Genomic DNA, 26,269 nt, shown 5'->3' on the forward strand with positions numbered 1-26,269 from the left:
GTCCATGCCCGCGCCTCCCAGTGTAGTGGTGCCACAAGGCAGAGGAGAAGGAGATTGGAGACACGCTCTCCTGAGATGCAGCGTGCAACAGATGCGGCTCAGGTTGTGGCATTGGTAATGGAGACCAATGAGCTTACCCGATCACTCATCGGTGGCGTCAGTGCAGTGGGTGAAGAGGTGACGATCCTGACGGGAGAAATAGCAGTAATGACACGGAAACTTAGGGAGGGAGTGTCCAAGGGAGTGTAATCGACGGCACAGGCCGTCATGGAGGGCATGCAAGTGTCGGCACAGGCCGTCAGGGAGGGCCTGGTTGAGGTAGCTTCTGCATTAAGGGCACACTGCCGGGCCAATCAAATAACACCCCCATGAAGAAGTGAACATTCACTGAGATATGGATGAGACATGGTTGCAGCCTTTCTTTGCTGCTTTTGTTCTTGTTCTTGATGTAGCTGTAGTAGCGTTTTTCAAATTGAAATTGTTATGTAAATTTTGTAACTTTACAACATATAAGTGATCTTATGGTTAAAGTGATCTTATGATGAAAGTGATCTTATGATGAAAGTGATCTTATGATAAAAGTGATCTTATGATAAAAGTGATCTTATGATGAAAGTGATCTTATGATGAAAGTGATCTTATGATGAAAGTGATCTTATGATGTTAATGCTTTCACATTTTGTATCTTATTTAATTTTGCACCTTAAAAGTGATCCTGAAGTTTAAGTGTTCTTCAGAGTGTAAGATTTTTCACATTGAGATTGTTTTGTAACTTTACAAGTTTATAAGTGATCTTCAAGAGTCATATTAAAAAGTATAGTTTGATACAACAAATATTTTATTAGTGACGTTAACTTTTCAATAAAATATTTTTTCATTAAAACTGTTTCATGTTCCATTAACACAACACAACGTAGGAACAACTGCAAAGAATAAACATGTCCATGCGCAACAGTGGTCGCAGAGCCCTCAGGCATCAGTAGTTGAAGCGTTCACGGATGAACTGCTGGCGCAAGGCTCGAGCAATCGTTAAAGGGGCACGATGGATGGCCCTCCTTCAACCTCGTGCTCCGGCATCAGGCACTTGCATGCTTTCCTGATTGTCGTCATCATCCACATCCTGCTCTTCCATAATACTATCATCATGCACTGGACCCTCACATAGGTCTTCTGGTTCCACTACCAGCTCCTGCTACCTCATGATGGCTAAGTTATGAAGCATGCAGCACACAACAGTGAAGTGAACGACAATCTGAGGAGAGTATAGCAACTGTCCTCCAGAATGGTCCAGGCATCGGAATCGCTGTTTCAATGTGCCAATGGCCCTCTCAATGATGCTGCGCGTCGCAATGTGCACCGTGTTGTATTGACGGTCAGCTTCTGTCCGTGTCACGCTTAGGGGCGTCATGAGCTAGGTGGTCAGGGCGTACCCTTTGTTACCAGTAGCCAGCTCTGCCCTTCTCGCTGCTGCTCAAACATGTCAGATAGAACGCTGTCGCATAGGATGAACGCATCGTGGGTGCTGCCAGGGTATCTCGCATCGACTGACATGATGCGCTGCTTGTCGTCACACAAGAGCTGCACATTGATAGAGTGGAAACCTTTCCTATTTCAGTACTGCTCAGAATCCTCCGCAGGTGCTCGCTAGGTGATGTGGGTACAATCAATGCAGCCCTGTACCTTTGGGAAGCTGGCAATCCTGAAGAAGCCCACAGCCATGGATCACTTGTGCGGTCATTGGGAAATTGATGAAGTCATTCCTTCGCGCATAAAGTGCAGCCGTGACCTGATAAATGCAGCCAAGTATTGCACGTTGAGAGATGGCACACACATCTCCAGCTGTAGCCTGAAACGATCCCGAGGCATAGAAAGAAAGTGCAGCTGTTACCTTCACTGCAACAGACAGGGCAGTTGGCGCTCTGCTTCTGGGTTGCAAATCTGATCTCAGCATATCACCGATCTCAGCGACAACTTCTCTGCGGAAACGCAGCCTTTTGACACAATCAGCCTCGCTCATGTCCAGGTACGAGCGCCTGGCTCAATATTGTCGACGTGGGTAAGGTCTCCTGCCCAGCAACCTATGGACTATGACGTTCCTGGTGCGGTGAGCTCTAATCAATTCTCTCCTATGCAGTGGATTGATGGCGAACCATTGCACAATACGTGGTGTTGACAATGCAGCACCCGTTCTGCAAATTTAAGTTTAAAAGTGTCTATGTGGCTGCCTCTCCCTGTCCCTGGCCAAATGGCCTCAGTCCCCCTCACAGCTCGAAGGCTGCTTGATTGCTGTATCTTTGGCTGCCGGTTAGCCACTGACGCCGCCCCTATCGCGTGGCCGAATGGCCTCAGTCCCCTTCGCAGCTCGAAGGCTGCTTGTTGTTTCTTCGGCTGCCGTCCAGCCACTGATGGAAGGAAGGTCTGCCTGAAGCACCGCAGCTTGAAGGCTGCTTGCTGCCGCTGTTGGGCTGCTGTCGAGACACTGACGCCACCCCTATCTCCAACATGGAAGGCCTGCCTGAAGCACAGCAGCTCGAAGGCTGCTGCTGCTTCACACAGGTAGGAAGATGGATTATTTAATCTTTGCTTTGTTTATACATTTTTATTCAGGTTGAATCTTTATGTGTATAAGTATGACTGCTGAATGATTGTAGAATTTAATTACTTCCCTTCCAACCCCACCCATCCTCGTTCCCTACGCCTAATTTGTAACCTACGCCTGATTTTCTAAGTGCAGACAAGGTTTTTTCGAGAGTACAAAAATCTTCACTTACTCCATTCTAAGTTAGTTTGGAGTAAGTTTTCACTGCCTAAACTTGGAAAACAGGTGTAAGTGGCCGGACACGGCCCCTTTTGAAAAAAAAATTCTGTTCCAAAGTGAAACTGTTCAAACTGACTAGAACTGGAGCAAACTAAATGCCGAGAATTGCAATTTCTAAGATACTCCATTCTAAACCAGTTGCTCCAAAAAAACAGCAGCAACTCAGGCCGAAACTTGGCCCCATAGGTTCCGTCTGATTTGTTAAAGGCAAGCCATATCTGATTAACTTCACTGAATTTTTTGATGAGGTAACAGAAATCAAGGTAGATATATACACCGGTTAGCCTGACATCAGTAGTGGGGAAAATGTTGGAATCAATTATTAAAGATGAAATAACAGCACATTTGGAAAGCAGTGACAGGATCGGTCCAAGTCAGCATGGATTTATGAAAGGGAAATCATGCTTGACAAATCTTCCAGAATTTTTTGAGGATATAACTAGTAGAGTGGACAAGGGAGAACCAGTGGATGTGGTGCATTTGGACTTTCAAAAGGCTTTTGACAATGTCCCACACAAGAGATTGGTGTGCAAAATTAAAGCACAAGGTATTGGGGATAATATACTGACGTGGATAGAGAACTGGTTGGCAGACAGGGAACAGAGAGTCGGGACAAACGGGTCCTTTTCAGAATGGCAGGCAGTGACTAGTGGAGTGCCGCAGGGCTCAGTGCTGGGACCCCAGCTATTTACAATATCCATTTAATGATTTGGATGAAGGAATTGAGTGTAATATCTCCATGTTTGCAGATGACACTAAACTGGGTGGCAGTGTGAGCTGTGAGGAGGACGCTAAAAGGCTGCAGGGTGACTTGGACAAGTTAGGTGAGTGGGCAAATGCATGGCAGATGCAGTATAATGTGAATAAATGTGAGGCTATCCACTTTTGGGGGCAAAAACACAGGCAGATTATCTGAATGGCGGCAGATTAGGAAAAGGGGAGGTGCAACGAGACCTGGGTGTCATGGTACATCAGTCATTGAAAGTTGGCATGCAGGTGCAGCAGGCAAATGGTATGTTGGCCTTCGTAGCTAGGGGTTTTGAGTATAGGAGTAGGGAGGTCTTACTGCAGTTGTTCAGGGCCTTGGTGAGGCCTCACCTGGAATATTGTGCTCAGTTTTGGTCTCTTAATCTGAGGAAGGACGTTCTTGCTAATGAGGGAGTGCAAAGGTTCACCAGACTGATTCCAGGGATGGCAGGACTGACATATGAGGAGAGACTGGATCGACTGGGCCTGTATCACTGGAGTTTAGAAGGATATGGGGGGGAGCTCATAGAAACATAAAATTCTGACGGGACTGGACAGGTTCGATGCAGGAAGAATGTTCCCGATGTTGGGAAGTCCAGAACCATTGGACACAGTCTAAGGATAAGGGGTAAGCCATTTAGGACTGAGATGAGGAGAAACTTCTTCAACAAGTTGTTAACCTGTGGAATTCTCTGCCGCAGAGAGTTGTTGATGCCAGTTCATTGGATATATTCAAGAGGGAGTTAGATATGGCCCTTACGGCTAAAGGGATCAAGGGGTATGGAGAGAAAGCAGGAAAGAGGTAGTGAGGTGAATGATCAGCCATGAACTCATTGAATGGCGATGCAGGCTCGAAGGGCCGAATGGCCTACTCCTGCACCTATTTTCTATGTTTCTATATGGACTTTCGGAAGGCATTCAACAAAGTGTCACACAGGATTATTAAGATGGACACCCATGAAATTAAGGAAAAAGTGACAGGATGGATACGGAATTGGCTCAGTAACAGGAAACACAGGTTGGAGGTGGACGGATGCTTTTCAGCCTGGGAGGTGGTACGCAGTGATGTTCAAGGGTCATTTTTGAGTCCATTATGCTTTTCAATTTTTATAAACAAGTTGCCTAGGTTGTAGGGAGCAACATTGTAAAGTTTGCAGATTATACAAAACTTGGCAAAGTAGTAGGTAATATAGCCTTCAGGATGACAAACAGGATGATGAAATGGGCAGAAGCACGGCAGATGAAGTTCAATGTGGATGGAGTGTGAAGTAATGTACTTTGGGAGGTCTGATATGGAAAGACAGCATACTATAAATGCTACAATTCTAAAAAGTGCAGATGAGCAGAGAGACTGATGGCCATATAAACACACATCCTAAAAGGTGGTACAGCAAGTTGAGGTATGAAAGCATATGGGTTACTTGGGTTTATAAATACAGGAATAGAATATAAATGCAAAGAAATCAGGCTGGTACAGCCTCAGAAGGGATGGAGTCGGTGGCTAGGGAACGCAGTTTGTGTCGGGGCCCGAAAACAATGGCTTCGGTCTTCCCAATATTTAATTGGAGAAAATTTCTGCTCATCCAGTATTGTATATCGGACAAGCAGTCTGACAAGTTAGAGACTATGGAGGGATCGAGAGAAGTGGTGGAGGTGTAGAGCTGGGGGTCCTCAGCGTACATTGGAAACTGACGCCATGTTTTCGGATGATGTCACCAAGGGCAGATGAGAAATTGTAGGGACCAAAGATGGATCCTTGGGGGACCCCAGAGGTAACAATGCGGGAGTGGGAAGAGAAGCCATTGCAGTGATTCTCTGACTCGGATTAGATAGATAAGAATGGAACCAGGTGAATGTATCCCCACCCAGCTTGACGATGATGGAGAGGCGTTGGAGGAGAATGGAGTGGTCAACCATGTCAAAGGCTGCAGACTGGTCGAGAAGGACGAGGAGGGATAGTATAACTCTGTCACAGTCACTAAGGATGTTACTTGTGACTTTGACGAGAGCCGTATTGGTACTAGGATTCAAACATGGAGTTCCAGGAAAGATGGGCACAGATTCTGAGGCAACAACACGTTCAAAGACTTTGGAGAGGAAAGGGAAGTTGGAAATGGGCAGAAGTTTGTAAGGATGGAAGCATCAAAGGTTGGGTCTTTTTTTGAGGAGAGGGGTAATGACAGCAGAGTTGAAGGAGAGGGGGACAGTATCTGAGGAGAGTGAACCGTTAACTGTCAAGCTAATATGAGTGTCAGAAAAGGAAGTTGCGTGGTCAGCAGTTTAGTGGGAATAGGTCGAGGGAGCAGGAAGTGGGTCTCATGGACAAGATGAGTGTGGAGAGGTCATGCGGGGAAGATCAGAGAGAATCTGGAAAAAAATGTGAGTTCAGGGCTAGGGCTAGGGCAGGGGTGGGGGGGAACCTCAGAATATTTGGCCCGGAGGCTAGGGAAAAGGAGGAAAGTGGCAAAGGCAGAGGATCGGATGGTCTCAATCTTAGAGACAAAGAATTCCATGAGTTCCTTGCAGTTGTTGGAGGGGAGTGTGGAGGAGACAGAGAGAAGTTTTAGAAGATGGTTTGCAGTAGAGAATACAAGTCAGGCGTTATTTTTGCATTCCCTGGAACAGTGAACAGTTGTGGCAGATAAGAGTCGGACCTGATAATGCTTTGTGTGGTCCAGCCAGATCTGGCAGTGATGGTTGAATCAGCTGTCTGCCATATCCGTTCAAGTCTACATTCCTTGGACTTGGAGCGAAGATGAGGGCTGTACCGGGGGAATGGACAGAGCGAGAAAGAGTAATGGTTTTAAATAGGGCATCGAAGGTGGTGGTGAGGGTGCAGTTGAGCAGATCGGTAGCTGCAGAAATGTGGAGCTGAATGGAGAGCCAAAAGCTGGACAGTTGGGATTTCGTTAAGTGCAATTGAGAGAGAGTTGGGAGAGTTTTTTTCCACGTGTGGATACAGAAGGAAGTAGAGTTGGGTGGGAAAAAGGAGATGTGGGTGGGCAGCGATACAAGGAAGTGGTCAGAGATGACCTTATCTGTGACTGACAGGATGGGAGTAGCGAGGCCACGCGATTTTGCACGGTCAAGGCAGTAGCCTTTAATATGGGTTGGGAAGTTCACATGGAGGGAGAGATTAAGGGAGGACAGGAGGGCCGTGAACTTGGAGGAGAGAGAGCATGTTGAATTGAGATGGAGGTTGAAATCATCAAGGACGCGAAGTCGTTCGGTGCAGTGGCCAAGGGAGGAAAGCAGTGAAGATATCTCGGTGATAACATTTTTATCGTACTTGTGTGGGCGGTAGAGAATGAGAATTTTAAATGAGAGGTGAGAGGGGTGGAACAAGGCGAGATGCTCAAAGGAGGAGAAAGTGCCAGAGGAGTAAGGGGACAGACCAAGGTGTGATGAGAGCCACACCGCTACCACGGCAGTCTGGGCAAAGCAAGTAGTGGAAGGTATAGCCAGGCGGTAGGTTTCATTTAAGGGTAAGCTGTCATCACCAGTCAAGTTTCCGTCAGGGCCATAATGTCGATGCAATCATCCACGATAAGTTCATGGATGGCAAGGGCCTTGTTCACAAGTGAACGGACATTCTGTAGGGAGATGCAGAGAGGGTCGGTGATGGCTGATCCACTGCCAGCGTCCACAAGGTCAGCGCTTGGAGGGGTGAGTTGGAACGGAGGGGGGATTGGCAAGATTAGCCTCCTGTGAGCACGCTAGGCAGGAAGGTCGGTGAGGGAGTGGGATGGGACAGTTGGGATTGTTACTGGTGTGGAAGCAGCAGCGAGTGCCACAGTGGGCCCTTCGGAGGATGCCAAGAGAGGCACAGAGGGAAGCTGTAGGCTTATCTTAGAGGGAATCAAGCCTTGGACAATGGAGGAGAGTAATGAAGGGTTAAGGTAGGGATTTGGGAGGGTAGAGTATCCGAAAGAGGAGATGAAAAGTGGCATGACAACAGGAGAGACAAGTGGCATGACAAGGAGGGATAGAATGGAGAGAGAAAGGGGGAGAAAAAAATGGAAAGAAGTGAACGGCTCAGGTCCAGAGCCGCAGCCAAAATGTGCACACGAATGGACACAGGGAAAATCTCAAGTTACACAGGCTGGTTATGTAGCAATTATAGGGATGCATATTCCCTGGTTGTAGCAGGGAATAAGTTGCTGACAATAGTAGAAAGCGATCATAGATTCAAAATCATTGGCAAAAGACAGAGGGGAGACGAGGAGAATTTTTTTCATGGAGAGTGGTCGGGATCTGGAACGCTCCAACTGAAAAGGTGGTGAAAGCCGATTCTGTAAATAATTTTAAATGAGAGTTGAACAAGTATTTAAGGATGAGGAACTTACAGGGTTATGGATAAAAAGCAGGGATGTGGGACTAAGCACGACTGCTCTAAGAGCCAGCACAGGCACGATGGGCCAAATGACTTCCTTCTGTGTTGCAAGTTTCTATGATTCTATGATAAAACTTGAAAATCTCTGAAGAGTCTGTTTAAGGGAACACTCCTGGGAAAATATCAGACTTGCAATCAGGGTCACCATGATCTTTTGTAACTGGAGATGACAACAGAACTTGAATGAGAGCTGCTCACCCTGCCTGAGCTTTAGCTCTGTTATCCTTCTGGAAAACTGAAGTTGCTTACTAGATGAAAATTGGCTATTCACCAGTACAGGACTCTGTGGCAGAGTTACAAATAGTAAACTAGATTTCAAATCTTTAAAGTTCTTGACAATCAGATGTGTGACCCACAACATCGTGAGCATGAATCAGGCACATGGCAGCGTAAAATCATAAACAGCTCTCAAATGGAGAGAAGGATTTTTGTCCACTATTGTTTGCCTCATATAACCGAAAGCATTGTGTGTAATAAAAAAATGCTGGAAATACAATAGATTCGGCAGCGTCTGTGAAGAGAAATAGAGTTAACGTTTCAGGTCGATGACCTTTCTGTGCAGACTCACATCAAGAACAAGAGTGTGTGTTGTTTTAAGAACAGTATCCTAAAGTGAATGATTTTATTAAACAAAAAGGACAAATTCCATAAGTCTAACTGATGGAGGTTACTTTCACCTAACAAAAATAACTAGCTCAACCATCCCAAATTAAAACAAATGCAATTTTATATTCTACAATGCAGCTTGGAAGACTAGGGGAGAGGAGTGGATCGTGAACAGATCTGAGGTTTCTTGAAAACACTCTGTAGGCTGGAGTCATACCTAGCACAAAGGTGGTAGTGGTTGTTGGAGGCCAATCATCTCAGACACAGGACATCGCTGCAGGATTTTCTCAGGGCAGTGTCCTAGGCCAACCATCTTCAGCTGCTTCATCAATGACCTTCCCTCCATCAGAGGAGGGTCAAAAGTGGGGATGTTCGCTGATGATTGCAGTGTTCAGCTCCATTTGTAACTCCTCAGATGATTAAGCATACAACATTCTGAACGGAATCGACAGGGTAGATGCTGAGAGATTGTTTCCCCTGGCTGGAGATTCTAGAACTTGGGAGCATAGTCTCAGGGTAAGGGGTTCAGCCATTTAAGACCAAGAAGAGGAGGAATTTCTTCACTCAAAGGGTTGTGAATCTTTGGAATTCACTGCCCCAGAGGGCTGTGGATGCTGAGTCTCTGAATATATTCAAGGCTGAGATAGATAGATTTTTGGACTCTGGGGGAATAAAGGAGTATGGAGATCGGGCGGGAAAGTGGAATTGAAGTCAATGATCAGCCATGATCTTATCGAATGACAGAGCAGGCTCGAGGGGCCATATGGCCCACTCCTGTTCCTAATTCTTATGTTTTTATGAAGCAGTCCGTGCCCGCATGCAGCAAGACCTGGACAACATCCAGGCTTGGGCTGATAAGTGGCAAGTAACATTGCACCACACAAGTGCCAGGCAATGACCATCTCCAACAAGAGAGAGTCTAACCACCGCCCTTTGACATTCAATAGCATTACCATTGCCAAATACCCCACCATCAACACCCTGGGGGTCATCCCTGACCAGAAATTTAAGTGGACCAGTCACATTAACACTGTGGCTACAAGAGCGGGTCAGAGGCTGGGTATTCTGCGGTGGGTGTCGCACCTCCTGACTCACCAAAGTCTTTCCACTACCTACAAAGCACAAGCAATGGAATATTCTCCACTTGCCTGGCTGAGTGAAGCTCCACAACACTCAAGAAGCTCGACACCATTCAGGACAAAGCAGCCCACTTGATTGCCACCCCATCCTCCACCTTAAACATTCACTCCCTTCATCACCAGTGCACCACAGCTGCAGTGTGTACCATTTACAAGATGCACTGCAGCAACTGGCCAATGCTTCTTCTCCAAAACCCGCAACCTCTATCACCTAGAAGGACAAAGGCAGCAGGCATATGGGAACACCATCACCTCCAAGATCCCCTCCAAGTCACATGCCATCCTGATTTGGAAATATATCACCGTTTCTTCATAGTCGTTGGGTCAAAATCCTGGAATTCCCTCCGAAACAGCAATGTGGGAGTGCCTTCACCACATGGACTGCAGCGATTCAAGAAGTGGCTCACCATCACCTTCTCAACGGCAATTAGGGATGGGCAATAAATGCTGGCCTTGCCAGCGACACTCACATCCCATTAATGAATTTTTTTTTTTTTAAATTCAACACAATTTATAAATTGACACTCAGAGCTTCCAATGATGGGTTCGAAGACTGGCTGCCCAGTGTGGAACCGAAGATCAGGTGTGATCCCCAGCCTGTGCTGCTGTAGCTAATTTCAGCCAAGGCAAAAGCTGACAGGCCAAGTTTAACCCTGGGCCAACAGGGAGTAGGGAAGGAAAAAATTCAGCCAGGATTCCCACTGGTGATTCCTGTTGGCAAGTGTGCTTGTAAACATCACGTAAGGAAAGCATTGAGTTTAGTTCTTATGGTTAAACATACCACCAGCACTCACTGTTTAGACTAAGATATGAAGAATAAGAGCTCCCTGTGGAGCCTGATGTCACCCACTTTACGGCAGAGGGGAGGGGGAAAAAAAGCGAAAACTGAAAGTGAAATATTTCCATAAACTGTTCAGCCATAACTCAAGGCAACAAAAGCCTCAACACTGAAACTGAATATCATTGGGCTGAAACTGTTCAGCAATCCAAAGATTTGCATTAGTTGTCCAAATATTCCTGCAACTATGTATAGAAAGTGCTTTAATCAGCAATAGGTTATTCACCACACAGTAGACAATTATGTTTCAAATATGTCACTACAGCTGAGAAAAGAGGGTTGGCACGATGACGCAGCCCTCATCACATCAACCCTCTTCTCAATCTTCCCTGCTGCCATGTTCCACCTCACATTCAACAAGCTCCCCGCTGGAATGGAACTAAACTACAGAACCAGTGGGAACCTGTTCAACCTTCGTCGTGTCCAGGCCAAATCCAAGACCATCCCAACCTCCGTCGTTAAACTACAGGACGCGGACAATGCCTGCGTCAACTCCAGGTCATAGTCAACATATTCACTGAGGCTTACGAAAGCATGGGCCTTACTCTAAACATCGAAGACAAAGGTCCTCGACCAACCTGTCCCCACCGCACAGCACTGCCTCCCAGTCATCAAGATCCATAGCACGGCCCTGGACAACGTGGACCATTTCCCATACCTCGGGAGCCTCTTATCAACAAGGGCAGACATTGAGGACGAGCTTCAAAATCGCCTCCAGAGCGCCAGTGCAGCCTTCGGCCGCCTGAAGAACAGAGTGTTCGAAGACCAGGCCCTCAAATCTGCCACCAAGCTCATGGTCTACAGGGCTGTAGTAATACCCGCCCTCCTGTCTGGCTCAGAGACATGAACCATGTACAGTAGACACCTCAAGTCACTGGAGAAATACCACCAACGATGTCTCCACAAGATCCTGCAAATCCCCTGGGTGGACAGACGCACCAACGTTAGCGTCCTCGACCAGGCCAACATCCCCCAGCATTGAAGCACTGACCACACTCGATCAGCCCCGCTGGGTAGGCCACATTGTTCGCATGCCTGACACGAGATTCCCAAAGCAAGCGCTCTACTCGGAACGTCTTCATGGGAAACGAGCCAAAGGTGAGCAGAGGAAACGTTTCAAGGATACCCTCAAAGCCTCCTTGATAAAGTGCAACATCTCCATCGACACCTGGGAGTCCCTGGCCAAAGACCACCCTAAGTGGAGGAAGTGCACCCGGGAGGGCACTGAGTACCTCAAGTCTCAACATCGTGAGCATGCAAAAACCAAGCGCAGGCAGCAGAAAGAGTGTGCGACAAACTAGTCCCACCTGTGACAGGGACTGTGGTTCTCGTACTGGAATGTTCAGTCACCTAAGAACTCATTTTTTTTTTTATTAAAAAGAGTGGAAGCACGTCTTCCTCGATTCCGAGGGACTGCCTATGATGAAGGCAGCTGAGAGTTGAAAAGGACCCAGTTTAACTTCTGTACGTAAGTAGTTTTCTATCTTTGATCAGAACCTACAGCCAGGAAATAATCTGCCCCACCCCACCACGTTTACTAATCCTCAAATACTAACCAGCTTTCATTTCAGATTCAGTTGCAAGTGAACTGCCTTCTTCCAAGACAAGCCTCAGAATGTGCTGGAAATCTCACAACGACACAGTGCAGGTGTCGTGCCCACATTGCCTGCTGTACTACTCACATTTTCTGTATTTTGGCACATGGAACAATTAAACAATTCAGTTTGATGCGGCTCATACCTGTTTAGAGTAATCTTCCAACTGCTGCACTAAATTGTCCCATCTTTGCGTTAGCTCTTCCATATCGCTGTCTATTTTCTTTGATGAATTACTGTTGTTGAGCAATTCCGTTAGGTCTTGGCCAAGCTCACTCAGATGGTCCAATGTCGGACGCTTCATTTCCAGGTTTTCCTTCAGAATCTAACAGAGTATACATGACAATAATTAGGGTGTAATATTTAAATAATGTTTTAACAGTTGCGATTCGGGTAATTCGATAACAAAAGTAATTCATTATGGAAGCATAAAATACAAAATTATTGGTCACACAAACAGAATTTAACAGCAGTCACACAATATCCCACTTATGCAGTTTTCCTCACCAAGCATCAAATTTTAATTACCCCATTAAACCATTTTCAAAGTTGTTGCTTATTATTTTGAAGCTTTATGCTTTTAAATTACAAATTTACCATCTCATGTTTCTTTTTTCTGCCTCCAAAAGGGTAATTTTAATGAGGCATTTATACTAGGGTCAACCACAGGATAGCAACGAATAGAATAGGACTTGTTGCATTGGCACAACTCTCCATGCTCCTTTACAGCAGCACCAATTCACGCACAAAGCTCGAGCACAAAATGCACTGTGATGCAGTGTATCACGGCATTGAAAAACAACCACAGTCTTTACGTTGCACTTCACACCTATTTATTCAGCAGTTGTAACTTCCCAAAGCCGAGGATGTTCCCATATAGACCAGGGAGCTCGACAGCACTTGTACAGGCGTGCCAAGCCACACAACTTGCCAAATACCAGTAAACATGGGTATGTCTGCCTACACCATCTTATCTTGTCTCTACAATGTTTAGGGATGGTGTTGCCTCATTTGTGGTAATCACCACTACTTGCACAGTACAGTCCAAGAGAGTGCTGTCTGTCTTCAAAGATTGTACTGTGACAAACATACCATATCGACTTACACCGGCTGCTAGGTGTGAATCATCTGACCATTTTGTTTCCTCCCGCCAGATGTAAAAGTGAGGGAGTGAGAAGCAGAGAAGCACGCGAATGCTTATGCCGGTTATCGTAAATAATGGATATCGCAGCTAAGATCAGGAGCTCACCATGCAGGTAACTGCCAAGGAGATCCCACATCTTACCACCCCTCATTGCAGGGCATTACCAGATTGCCAAGCTCCCTGTTATCTGGCTTTATTTCCAGCATTGACCATTAGCCCAAACAGGCCTCTTCCTTCCTTTCCTCCATTGGTTAGTATCTGCAGAAAACAATGGCACCTCTCTGTTCAACTAAATGTGTTCAACAGCAACACTGGTGGTCAGTCATGAAAAAGCAGAACTAAAGGAACCAGCAGGGTCAATATTGGACAGGTATAGCCAATAAGAATAAATCTATTCACGTGGAATACAAATATTTGGCTCAAAATTTAATCAGCACAAATTGATTCAAAATACCAAACTATTTCTGCAGGCAAAACGAATCAGCCAGATAGCAGGAAAACCTAAATGTATATAATGACCGATCAGTCATGTGGCCAACAGAAGACTTGATTTATGCTACCTGATTGAGCACCTTTTTAAGTGGGGCACTCTGAACAATCAGAGAGCACTGGTTTACAACATGCAGAATGCTGATATGAACAGATACATTACAGAGCTGATCAACACTTAAAATAACAGACAAGACCAGAACACAAGATCTTATGGTGCTTTTACCTCGGCAGTGGCACTACTTCCCAGGACACAGATTTCCCTGTCAGAGTCTACAATTCCTCTGATTGGGGTCTAAACTTCAAATGATGAATATTCCCAACCCAAAATTAATCTAAAGGTTTAAACAACAACATTGGGCTCTCAGTTCATGCCATGCAGCCACAAAAATCACAGACACACCTGATGCAGGTATCCATTTGCAAAATGGCCTCTCAACTGACCTACTTTAAGAGCCTCGGCAAAGTAGCATGTAAATCGGAGATAGTGATGCCTAGCAATCGTGGATCTCTTATTCAGCACTGCTTCTCAGTACTCCAGGACTGTTCTCCAAGTGCCTCAGTGCCAATACAAGAGAGTATTTATTTAATACTAGTTCTGTAGATATAACCACACATTCACTGAAATGCCTCTCTAATTTTATACAGTAACTTCCCACAGCTACTCTAGATATTTGTAAAGTACAGACACTGGGTGCCAAATTGAAACCCAAGTTTACATGGAGGTGGAGAAAAACAAACCATCAAAAATTTCCTTTTTCTCATCCTAAAATCCAGCACCTGCCCAGGATTTATTTTTTTCTACTCTTGCCCAGAATGCAGTTCCACAGGCACTGCTCCCTTCAGTGTCTCCATCCCCACTACCTTTCCCAAATGCCCATTTTTCATGCAAGACCCTGGAAAGTGACTCTCTGTTAGTGGGGCATCGAGCTCGATTCGGTCTTCCCTCAATGTTCACACATGTTCAGTTCCCAGAAGGACTCAATATTCAGCAACCAGGAGCTGATTTTTTTTCCCCATCGCTAGTTCAGAACGACAAGGGCAACTTTAGCACCACTTCCATCGCCCCAACTAGATGCAAGAACAGAGACCAGCTGCTCCCCTGAAAACTGACGAAGGGTCACAGACCTGAAACGTTAACTCTGTTTCTCTCCACAGATGCTGCCTGACCTGCTGAGATTTCCAGCATTTTCTGTTTTTATTACCCCTGAAAACTGACTCATTCAAAGCCCACTTACTGCCAGTTTGCAGACATTCACTCCAATCTCACTCTTATCCTTGAAGCTGCTGGTTTGCACGTCAGCGAGAGCATTTTCCTTCTCAGTCAGCCAGGCTTCAATCAGCAACTGCAAAAAGAAAGCAAGATGATAAACTTGTTTAATTGATTTTTCCCCTCTCCCCTCCTAAATGCCACAGAAATGACCTAAACCTCAAGTCAGTGCTATTAACAAAATACAAGTGAGTTTTAGTTCTTAAATGTAATGCAACTGTCCATATCTTTCACTCACCTGGTCTTCCGATAGTTGCTGCCACCTCATGAAAATATCCTGGAGCAGGCGCCATCGCTCTTCAGTCCAACGACAAACAGCCGCCCAGCGCTCACCCAGTGACTGCAACAATTAAAATCAAAAATGAACAAAGGATTCATGGGGTGAGCTCTGCCCTCAGCACATTTATCCAGTGAATACCCAAGCCACACAGACTAGGGACACAGATCACTTTCAGGAACTGCACTGGAGTTTGTGTTGGAGCAAGTGACCAGCTTATGGGCAAGTGCAAGTTGCATCTCAGCTGTCTGGGAGTTTTGTAATTAGTCAATGTGTGGGATTGCACTATTCTGCATGTGTTACCATGTGTTTAAAAAACTGTAAATAAAATTGAGTTGCTCAATTTGGAGCCTGCGATACATTGATATTTCCATTTTCTGGAACAACAAAGAGCAAGATACACTGATCAACCAATGCCTGCCTGAGCGAGCATGAAACTACTCAGAGAGCAGACCTATGGTAGCTTGGTGGGGTAATATCGCATGCCAAGCTCAATCAGGTTGCTCAAAACTTTAAATCAGGACTCTGAAAACAAAGAGGTAATGCAAGCAACACAATGAAAGGAATAGCAAGGCAGGATAAACCAGTCAGTCAGAGAAAGAACCACCTAGCAGGAGTTAGGAAAAGAAAAGTCAAAGAGCGGTGTGAACTACGTACATTGGGTGCAGTGATGGATCTGCAAAGACTCATGGCCAATAAAAAAAAAACAGCTATACGAGGCTATTGGAAAGGAGAAGCTGCAACTGTTTGAGGCAGCTAAAAAGGGGAAGGAAGGGACAGAGACAAAGGAAGGGGGCAGGTAAAAGAGGCAGAAAGGCACCGGCCCGGGGGGGGGGGGGCGGGGAAAGAGAGGGAAGAGATACAAACACATACACAGAGTGAAGGGAGGAGGAAAAAGATAGACAGACCACAGACAGAGAGAGGAAGTGTGTGTGCGTGCGAGCGAGTCATACATCCCTGGTCCAGTCCTTAGGTCTAGTACTTTAGTTGATTTCAGCCGGGATGTGCACCTGAGTTTTGAGGGAGCGGGAAAGTGAGGAAAAAGGGGAGAAGGAAGTATTGATTAGGGTTTCTTCTTCAGATTGGTACCCCTCATAGACATGTGTATGTGAGAATGTCAGGCAAGGATTGGGGATGCTGCCATATCGCAGCTAAAACAATTGTCAGATAAGTAGTGGTGTTTGTGACAGAAGATTGCATCGGATGCAAAATGAAGAAAATTACAGGTTTATTTCATTGTATTTTATTAGAATATGGAAAGTGTACTTTCTTTCCCCCAAATAATCCATCAGTGCACTGTAGAGTTCGTATTTCTCTGTGATTGAATGTATAAAGGGGCAAGTGACTGCACTCTAACATCAAGAACTCTTCAGTCATATACAGACATAACCCCAAAGTGTTAGCCTGACATTTTCAGTTTCTTCTACTCTGTAGGTAAGGTTGATATTTACAGTCAGCCTCTGCTCAGTAGTAGTACTTTCATCCAAGTCCAAAGATTGTGGGTTCAAGATCCATTCTGGGACTTAAGCACATAATGCAGGCTATCCATTCAATGCAGTGCTGAGGAAGTGCTGCATGACAGAGGTGTCTGTTGGATGAGGCATTAAACTGAGGCATCATGTGTCTGTTCAGGTAGATGTAAAAGATACCATGGCATTATTGGAAGAGGCAGACCAGAGGAAATCTCGGTGTCCTGGTCAACATTTATCCCATTATCAATGGAAATAGATTAAGTAGGTTGTTAATCTCGGTACGAAAACAGAAAATGCTGGAAACACTCAGCAGGCCAGGCAACATCCGTGGTGAGGGAAGCAGTTAAGATTTCAGGTTTGAGACCCTTCATAAGAACATTGACGAGAGGTCTCAGACCTGAAACGTGAACAGTTTCTCTCACCATGGATGTTGCCTGGCCTGCTGAGTGTTTCCAGCATTTTCTGTTTTTGTTTTGGATTCCAGCATCCACAGTATTTTGCTTTTGTTAATCTCAGTGCTGTTTGTGTGACCTTGCTGTATGCAAATTGGCTGCCACATATTCCTACATAACAGTGACTGCACTTCAAAAGCAATTTCGTGACTGTGAAGTGCTTTGGGTTGTCAAATGTGAGTGAATTGGAAGCAACATTCCCCAGGTGAAAAAACAGCAGTCTTACATTCTGGGCTATCCTTTCCAATATAGAATTATGTAGAATATATTGACAATTTGCTCTTGAATTTCATACAACAAACTATCAGTTTCAAGAGTCTTGCATTCCCAGGCCATTGAAATCAGCACCTACAGGAAGTCAGTTACCTGTAATTGGTCCTCCAGTGCAGCTGTAGCACTCTCGCCGCTGTTCTCATCCACTACCACCACCATGTGTGTCAGAGAGTTCACCTTCACCTGCTCGGACTCCAAGTCACTTTGTAATTGCTGAGAAAGAATGCAAAAAACCATCAGGTCAAATACATTATTAATATAAAAGTGCCTTTAGGCTACAAGGAAGAGTCTGGCCCAAGTTCATCACAAAATTCAAATCTCAGGTAGGTATTAACTGCGAAACATTAGTTACAATTTTCAATGCCAGGATACCGAGCAGAGATCCTAGTAACTCCCCTCTAATCCTTCTCCAAATTATTTTAAATCTATGCCCCTTGGTTATTGATCTCTCTGCTAGGGGAAATAGGTCCTTCCTATCTACTTGATCTAGGCCCCTCACAATTTTGTACACCTCAATTAAGTCTCTCGTCAGCCTCCTCTATTCCAAAGAAAACAACCCCAGCCTATTCAATCTTTCCTCATAGCTAAAATTCTCCAGTCCTGGCAACATCTTCGTACATCTCCTCTACATCCTTTCTTGTGCAATCACATCTTTCCCATAATGTGGTGACCAGAACTGTACACGGTACTCTAGCTGTGACCTAGTGTTTTATACAGTTCAGGAATAACCTCTTGGTTCTTATATTCTATGCCTCGATTAATAAAGGAAAGTATCCCATATGCCTTCTTAACCACCTTATCTATCTATCTACCTGCTACCTTCAGGAATCTGTGGCCATGCACACCAAGGTCCCTCTATTCTTTCTACACCTCAGTATCCTACCATTTATTGTATATTCCCTTGTCTTGTTAGCCCTCGCCAAATGCATTACCTCATACTTCTCCAGATTGACTGCCACTTTTCTGCCCACCTGACCAGTCCATTCATATCTTTCTGCTTCATTATCAACCACACGGTCAATTTTTGTATCATCTGCAAACTTCTTAATCATGCTCCCTACATTGAAGTCTAAATCATTGATGTATACCACAAAAAGCAAGGGACCAAGCACTGAGCCCTGCAGAGCCCCACTGGAAACAACTTTCCAGTCACAAAACATCCTTCAGCCATTACCCTTTGCTTCCTGCTACTGAGCCAATTTTGGATCCACTTGCCACTTTTCCTTGGATCCCATGGGCTTTTACTTTTCTGACCAGTCTGCCATGTGGGACCTTGTCGAAAGCCTTGCTAAAATCCATGTAGACTACAATGTCTGCATCGTCCCCCTCTATTGTGAAGACAGACGCAAAGTATTCATTAAGAACTATACCCACCTCTTCCGCCTCCACATACAAGCTTCCTTTTTGGTCTCTAATAGGCCTGATTCTTTCTTTAGTTATCCTCTTGCTCTTTATGTATTTATAAAACATCTTTGGGTTTTCCTTGATTTTACATACCAATATTTTTTCATGCTCTTTCTTTGCTTTTCTAATTTCCTTTTTAATTTCACCCCTGCACTTTCCATACTCCCTAGGCTTTCTGCAGTAGTTAGCTCTCGGTATCTGACATAAGCTTCCCTTTTTTGCCTTATCCTACTCTGTATGACCCTTGACATCCAGGGGGCTCTAGATTTGGGAGATCTATCTTTTTCTTTGTGGAAACATATTTGCTTGGAACTCTTCACTATCGCCTCCTTGAATGCCTCCCACTGCTGAGACGGATTTATCGTCAAGTCACTGTTTCCAGTCTACTTTTGCTAAATCACATCTCAGCTTAGTAAAATTGGCCTTTCCTCAATCGAGAACTTTTACTCCTGATCTATCTTTGTCCTTTTCCATAACTATGCTAAATCTAACTGAATTATGATCACTACCACTAAAATGCTCTCCCACTGATACCCCTTCCACCTGCACAGCTTCATTTCCTAAAACTAAGTCCAGAACCTCCCCCTCTCTTGTTGGGTTTGCTACGTACTGGCTAAAAAAGTTCTCCTGAATGCATTTTAAGAATTCTGCGGCCTCTAAACCTTTTACACTGATTCTATCCCAGTTCATGTTGGGGTAGTTGAAATCCTATTACTGCCTTATTGTTTTTGCACTTCAGAAATTTGCATACAGTTGCTCTTCTAAGAGCAACTGGGATGGGCAATAGATGTGGCCTTGCCAGCGTGAACTACATCCCCAAAACAAATAAGAAAACTAGGACTATATTTTCAGGTCTTAAAGCTCCTAAGTGGCAAACCAAAGCCAAATTGACTGAATATCCACCTCAAGGAGCCAAAAACAAGTGCAGCAGCCCAACTGGAGCTGAGGAACTAATTTTCTCAAACATGAAGTTTAGCTGGAAAGCTGATGAAACACTACAGCCTTGTGCAAAATAATGATTAGAAAAACACTATTTAAAGTATAAATTCATCAATTGTACATACTAAAGAATTTGATCCTGCACACACAGTAAACCATAAAGAGGGCAGCCAACAGGTAAAAGGATGCAACCCAGGACAAGGCTCGAATAGACAACGGTGTGAATAAGAGCCGTGATGGGCCAGCTGACAGAGTTACTCAGCTACAAGCTACAATATCCCAACTGACTTCCCCCAACTCGGCGGCTGAGTATTATTGTGTACATAGAAACTGAAAGAGCTCAAAAATAATTACAATTCTTAATACATCCACAAATCAGTAAAATAAATCGTTGGGCTGCTGAGTTTCAGCTCAGGACATTGCTGCCAAACAGCACAGCTTAGACCTAGCACACCAACTCTTATTGGTGGCTGGGGATTATGGGAATGCTCAGGACAATTACTTTATGTTCATCAATCTGCTGCTTGAAGGACTCCAGCTCATCTACTGCAGACTGTACTTCCAGCTTTTGAATACGCTCTTCCGTCAGAGTCAGCCAATCTGATAGCTGCTGGAGCTGCTGCTGCTGCAGTTCCATAAGCACCTCATGAAGCCTGAAAAATGAGTGAATTTGTAATTTAATCAGGAAATATGCAACTCTGAAAGCGGCTAGCCACAGTACCCTGGCGCTGGAAAGCAGTCACATTCCTTGAGATACCAGAACATTAAAACAATGGGCATATGTACAAAAGGCTTTTTAACACTGCATACAATACAAAGTCTTATCCCAAACATATGTTGATATTACACAAAATGTTGCTTTCCACACTATTATTTTGATCCATGGACAATAGGAGCGTGTGCGTGCACCAGGTCCGTGCAGCAGAGGTTGGTCTCCAGTCATCTTGGTTAACTCTTGCGACTAGACCAAGACCTAACTCGGTCAAGCCGGTGTGGTGGCTGGTGTGCAACGGCCACCCAACGTTAAAAGAATCCACGCACAGGCATCTTCCACCCTTCAATATGTAGTTCGAGACCTGGAATATCAGGGCCCTCATTGAAACATCTGTGAACTCATCCTTTTGGTGTGGGAGCCGGTCATCCTCGATACGAGGGACTGCCTAATACTAATAATACTATTTTTCAAACAGGGAACATTTCACCAAACCCTTGCTGGTACTGTAGAAATTGAACCTAAGTTACAAGTTTATTTCTATACTCCCAAAATGAAGTATAATTACAGGGATAAGGGACTTCAGTTATGGGGAGAGACTGGAGAAGCTGGGGCTGTTCTCCTTAGGGGAGATGTAACAGGTGTTCAAAATCATGGAGCGTTTTGATAAAGTAAATAAGGAGAAAGTGTTTCTAGTGGCAGGAGGGTCAGTAACCAGTGGACACAGATTTAAGGTAATTAGCAAAAGAACCGGGGGGAGGGGGGGGGGGGAGGTGAGGAGAGTTTTTTTTTTTAAACACAGCGAGTTATGATGATCTGGAATGCACTGCCTGAAAGGGTGGTGGAAGCAGATTCAATAGGTACTTTCAAAAGGGAAACTGGATAAATACTTGAAGGGAGAAAGTTTGCAGAGTTCAGAGGAAAGAGAACGAGGAGTGGAACTAATTGGATAGCTCTTTCAAACAGCTGGCACAGGCATGATGGGACAAATGGCTTTCTTCTGTGTTGTATGATTCTATAAGTCTATAATGAAGATCAAACACTGCAGCTGAACATTAGGGTCCTGGTTTTCCTTTTCTAGCTTGGCCATGCATAAACGTAATGGGCCTTAAGCTGCTCAGCTGCATCAGCCTGCACTGACCATCAAGTGTTTGAATCAGTGAACAAATATCTCTCTCAAAGCAATGGCCTACCACCAGATTAATAGTAGATTTCATTAACTTTTTTGATAAAAAATTCACACCAACTAGGAATGGACATCTCCCCACTCAAAACCCCGCCAGAAGGGGATGGAGAAAAAAAGGAGAGAATGAAAATGGGAGCGTGAAAGTGACTGCACTCTTTATCAAGAACGCTTCAGTCATATACAGCCATAACTCCAAAGTATAAGCCTGGCATTTTCACCACCAATGTACACAGAATTTGTACAGAAAGGCTTAGAAGGGACCTAGAATAGTAATCTCATCACTTTCAATATCAAGACAATACCTTGAATCAATGAAGAAAGCAAATACAATGAACAGCAATGTAAAAAGCCTAGTTATGCCAAGACTTTATAATTCACTGGTCAGATAACACTTGGGAGCATCATCTTCAAATTTGATCGCCATGCTTCATGAGAAGGCAAAACTGTGGGAGATGGAGATCAATGTGGGGAAGTGTAAGGATCCGAGAAAGACAAATATATTTGGAATATTTTCTTAATTGCGATAGACTAGGAGCTGTGGAGGAGGAGCAGAGATTTGGGTGGCCAAGTACACATAAAAGCTAGTGTACAGGTACAAAATGTAAACAAAAAGGTTAATGGAATATTACAAAAAATATTTGAAGTCTTTCTCTAAGCCACATTACGTGCATTAATTCAACAGCTGGTAATGATCTTAAGCTACAATGTTAAAGACATTAAGAGTCTGAAGAGTCAGTTTACAACTCACTTGGCTTGTCTGTCCATGCTGGCAACTCTCAGGCTTTCCCATCTAGAATTGAGCAAAGTCATCTGCTCTCGGATCTCAATCTCCTCCTCTTCTGTCAGATTGCCCTGTGCAATGAGCTGGTTTCCAGCCTGAAGTACATTACCCACGTTACTCTGGTGTGCAGTCAACTCCATCATAAACCCCTGGGTCAGGAAGGATGAGAAAATCAGTTAAACATGTTTAACAAAATCCACCCATGGCCGAGATAAGTAATTATACCCACCAGTCATTCCATATCCAATAACAAAAGTCTCTCTGGTGCACAAGGATAACTTCAGCAACTATTTTAGTTTATGTTCTTTGTGCTTTGGCTAATACTGCCTTCAAAAAAAACCAAAAAGCACCATCTTTTCAATCCATTATTTTTACAGTATCCCAGGCTCTTTGTTGTAAAGGCACTGGATTATAGAGATAGACAACCAACAACCTTTCTTAATGGGTTAAATCAAATTGTTCTTACAGAAAGTCATCCTATTGCATAAAAAGCTTACCCAACACCACCTTGCAGATTTTCTTTAGTCATTTTACAATTTTTCTTTAAAATATAAATATTTAATTTCTGACTGCGGGGCATTTTCTCTGCTAATGGCAATGAGTAACTTGTTTATGTAAAATTCCTTTATATGCAGGTACTAACCCATTTAATTTTAAACCCCAAGGAGTTTGATCCACTTGGAGATGGAAAGCCTGCAAGAGCCCTGCGTCTCTGTCACCATGTTAAGAGTCACACATGGGGATTCCAATGAAACACTTCAGACCTTCAATGTTTTAAACTCCACTATCTTAATTAAACCACCAAAGCAGACATACACACATCAAACTCAACCACTGATACATTGGAGATGTTAGACGTTTCTTCGCCCACCACTACTGCACTAGCAGCACATTACAAAGCTTTTCAATCTTGCCCTTCTTTAAAGAACTTGCACTTATATGGCACCATTCACATCCTCAGCATGTTCCAAAGTGCCTCACAGCCAATAAAAATATATATTTTTTTTTAATATGTAGTCACTGTTATAATTATGAAAGACGGCAGCCAATTTGCACACAGCAAGATCCTACAAACAATAAATGATCAGACAACCTTCCTGCAAAGCAGGCAACCCTTTGTATACAAACTCTACAGAGAAAGGTTTACTGTGATAGTAAATACTGTAAGGCTAAATATAGAAAGTGAAAAAGAAAATAAGAGGCGCAAAGAGAGGGTATGAGAATAGACTGGCAGCTAACGTAAAAGGTAATCCAAAAGTTTTCTATAGGCATATAAATAGTAAACGGGTAGCAAGAGGAGGAATGGGGCTGATTAGGGACCAAAAAGGAGACCTACGCATGAAGAAAAAGGGTATGGCTGAGGTATTAAATGAGTACTTTGCATCCGTCTTCACCAAGGATGATGATGCTGCCATAGACATTGTAAAGGAGGTGGTAGAGGAGATACTGGATGGGCTAAGAATGATAAAGATGAGGTACTAGAAAGGCTGGCTGTATTTAAAGTAGTTAAGTCACCAGGACCGGACGGGATGCATCCTAGGACGCTCAGGGAAGTGAAGGAAGAAATCGTGGGGGTATTGGCCAAAATCTTCCAATCCTCCTTAGAAATTGGGGGGGGGGGGGGGGGGGGGGGGTGGTGGGTGGTACCAGAGGACTGGAGAATTGCAAACGTTACACCCTTGTTGTGTAAACATAAACCCAGTAACTATAAGCTGGTCAGTTTAACCTCAGTAGTGGAGAAGCTTTTAGAAATAATAATCAGGGATAAAATTGTCACTTGGACAAGTGTGGATTAATTAAGGAAATACAGCCACGGATTTGTTAAAAGCAAATCAAGTTTAACCAACTTGATCGAGTTTTTTTAAATGAGGTAACAGAGAGGGTTGATGAGAGCAATGCAGTTGACGTGGTGATGTACATGGATTTCCAAAAGGCGTTCGAAAAAGTCCCACATCATAGGCTTGCAAGCAAAGTTGAAGCCCATGGAATAAAAGGGACAGTGGCAGCAAAATTGGCTAAGATACAGGAAACAGAGTAATGATGGACGGTTGTTTTTCGGACTAGAGGAAGGTATACAGTGGTGTTTCCCAGGAGTCGGTACTAGGACCACTGCTTTTCTTGACATATATTACTGACTTGGATGTGGGTGTACAGGGCACAATTTCAAAATTTGCAGATGACACAAAACTTGGAAGTGTTGTGAATAGTGAGGAGGAGAGTGATGGATTTCAAGAGAATATAGTCAGGCTGTTGGAATGGGCGGACATGTGCCAAATAAAATTGAAAAGTGTGAAGTGATACATTTTGGTAGAAAGATTGAGGGGAAATATAAACCAAAGGGTACAATCCTAAAGGGGGTGTTTGAACAGAGAGACCATGTGGTATATGTGCACAAATCGTTGAAGGTGGTAGGGCAGATTGAGAAAGCAGTTAAAAAAGCTTACAGGATCCTGGGCTTCATGAAGAGGGGTATAGAGTACAAAAGTGTGGAAATTATGAACCACCTGCGCAAAACCTGTATGTTCGGCCTCAACTGGAGAATTGTATCCAATTCTGGGCACCGCACTTGAGAAAGGATGTGAAGGCCTTAGAAAGAGTGCAGAAAAGATCTAGAAGAATGATTCCAGGGATGAGGGACTTTAGTTACGTGGCAGACTGGAGAAGCTGGAGTTGATCTCCTTAGAGCAGAGAAGATTGAGGAGATTTGATAGAGGTGTTCAAAATCACGAGGGGTCTGGACAGTAGATGGAGGGAAATTGTTCCATTGGCAGAAGGGTCGAGAACCAGAGGACAGAGATTTAAAGTGATTGGCAAAAGAACCAAAGGTGACATAAGAAAAAAACTTTTTAATGCACTGCCTGAGAGGGTGGTGGAGGCAGACTCGATCACGGCTTTCAAAAGGAAGTTGGATAAGTACCTGAAAGAAAAAAATTTTGCAGGACTACAGGAAAAGGGCGGGGGAGTGGGATTAGCTGAGGTGCTCTTTGAGAGCCGGCACGGGTTTGATGGGCCGAATGGCCGCCTTCTATGCTGTAACAATTCTATGATTCTATAAAAGGGAGCACTTGGCTAACGAACAAGTGTTAAAGATTTTCTGTCTATTATATATAGCGGGAGGAGCGGAGGCAAAACCTCTGAAGCCATTCAAGAGGCAGTTAGATTCTGTGATGGACGAACCACAGGTCTTTATGGATGAATGCTGAGGTCGGGCAATTTACCACCTTCATCTATACTTATCTTTGTGAAATTATATTTGAATGTTATTTTCCCATTTTTCCATTATGGAAATTTGTTCTGAAATTTTATTAAAGCAAACTGGTCTCCCAAGGTGTTTATAATTTATTTTAAAAGTCTGCTGAAATTCCGCTCTAATTATTTCCATTTCTTTCCCTGTCTTTAAACATCTTTCACCCCACCTTTCTCACATAGTTTCTCTTGTTCCCATCTGTGCTAATGAACCCTCTAGCTACTTTGGCAGTCACATCTGCACAGATTTGTGTTCTATATTTTTAGGGAATCACTATCACATCTTGCTTTCATCTTCATTTTTTGGCTAATGTTCAAGAAAGAAAGACTTGGATTTATATAGCCACCAGGCGTCTCAAAGTGCTTTACAGCCAATGAAGTAGTTTTGGAGTGTAGTCACTATTGTAATGTAGGAAAGATGGCAACCAATTTGCACACAAGCAAGCTCCCACAAACAGCAAAGTGACAATGAGGGATAAATATTGGCC

The 26,269-nt window shown here is 44.1% G+C and overlaps 1 protein-coding gene across 1 annotated transcript in view; it reads right to left on the reverse strand.

Annotated features, from left to right (window-relative positions):
* The window catches only part of LOC139273182 (utrophin-like), a 186,020-nt gene that overhangs the window by 31,160 nt on the left and 128,591 nt on the right, over nucleotides 1–26,269 (reverse strand). The window contains exons 11-16 of the mRNA XM_070889726.1: nucleotides 22,503–22,684; nucleotides 20,359–20,509; nucleotides 17,607–17,726; nucleotides 15,278–15,379; nucleotides 15,008–15,115; nucleotides 12,282–12,461 (exon numbers count right to left, since the gene is read on the reverse strand). Of these exons, the coding sequence (XP_070745827.1) occupies nucleotides 12,282–12,461; nucleotides 15,008–15,115; nucleotides 15,278–15,379; nucleotides 17,607–17,726; nucleotides 20,359–20,509; nucleotides 22,503–22,684 (843 nt within the window). The remainder of the gene's footprint in view (nucleotides 1–12,281; nucleotides 12,462–15,007; nucleotides 15,116–15,277; nucleotides 15,380–17,606; nucleotides 17,727–20,358; nucleotides 20,510–22,502; nucleotides 22,685–26,269) is intronic.

This window comes from Pristiophorus japonicus, chromosome 9 (assembly GCF_044704955.1).
Source record: "Pristiophorus japonicus isolate sPriJap1 chromosome 9, sPriJap1.hap1, whole genome shotgun sequence".
NCBI lineage: Eukaryota > Metazoa > Chordata > Chondrichthyes > Pristiophoridae > Pristiophorus > Pristiophorus japonicus.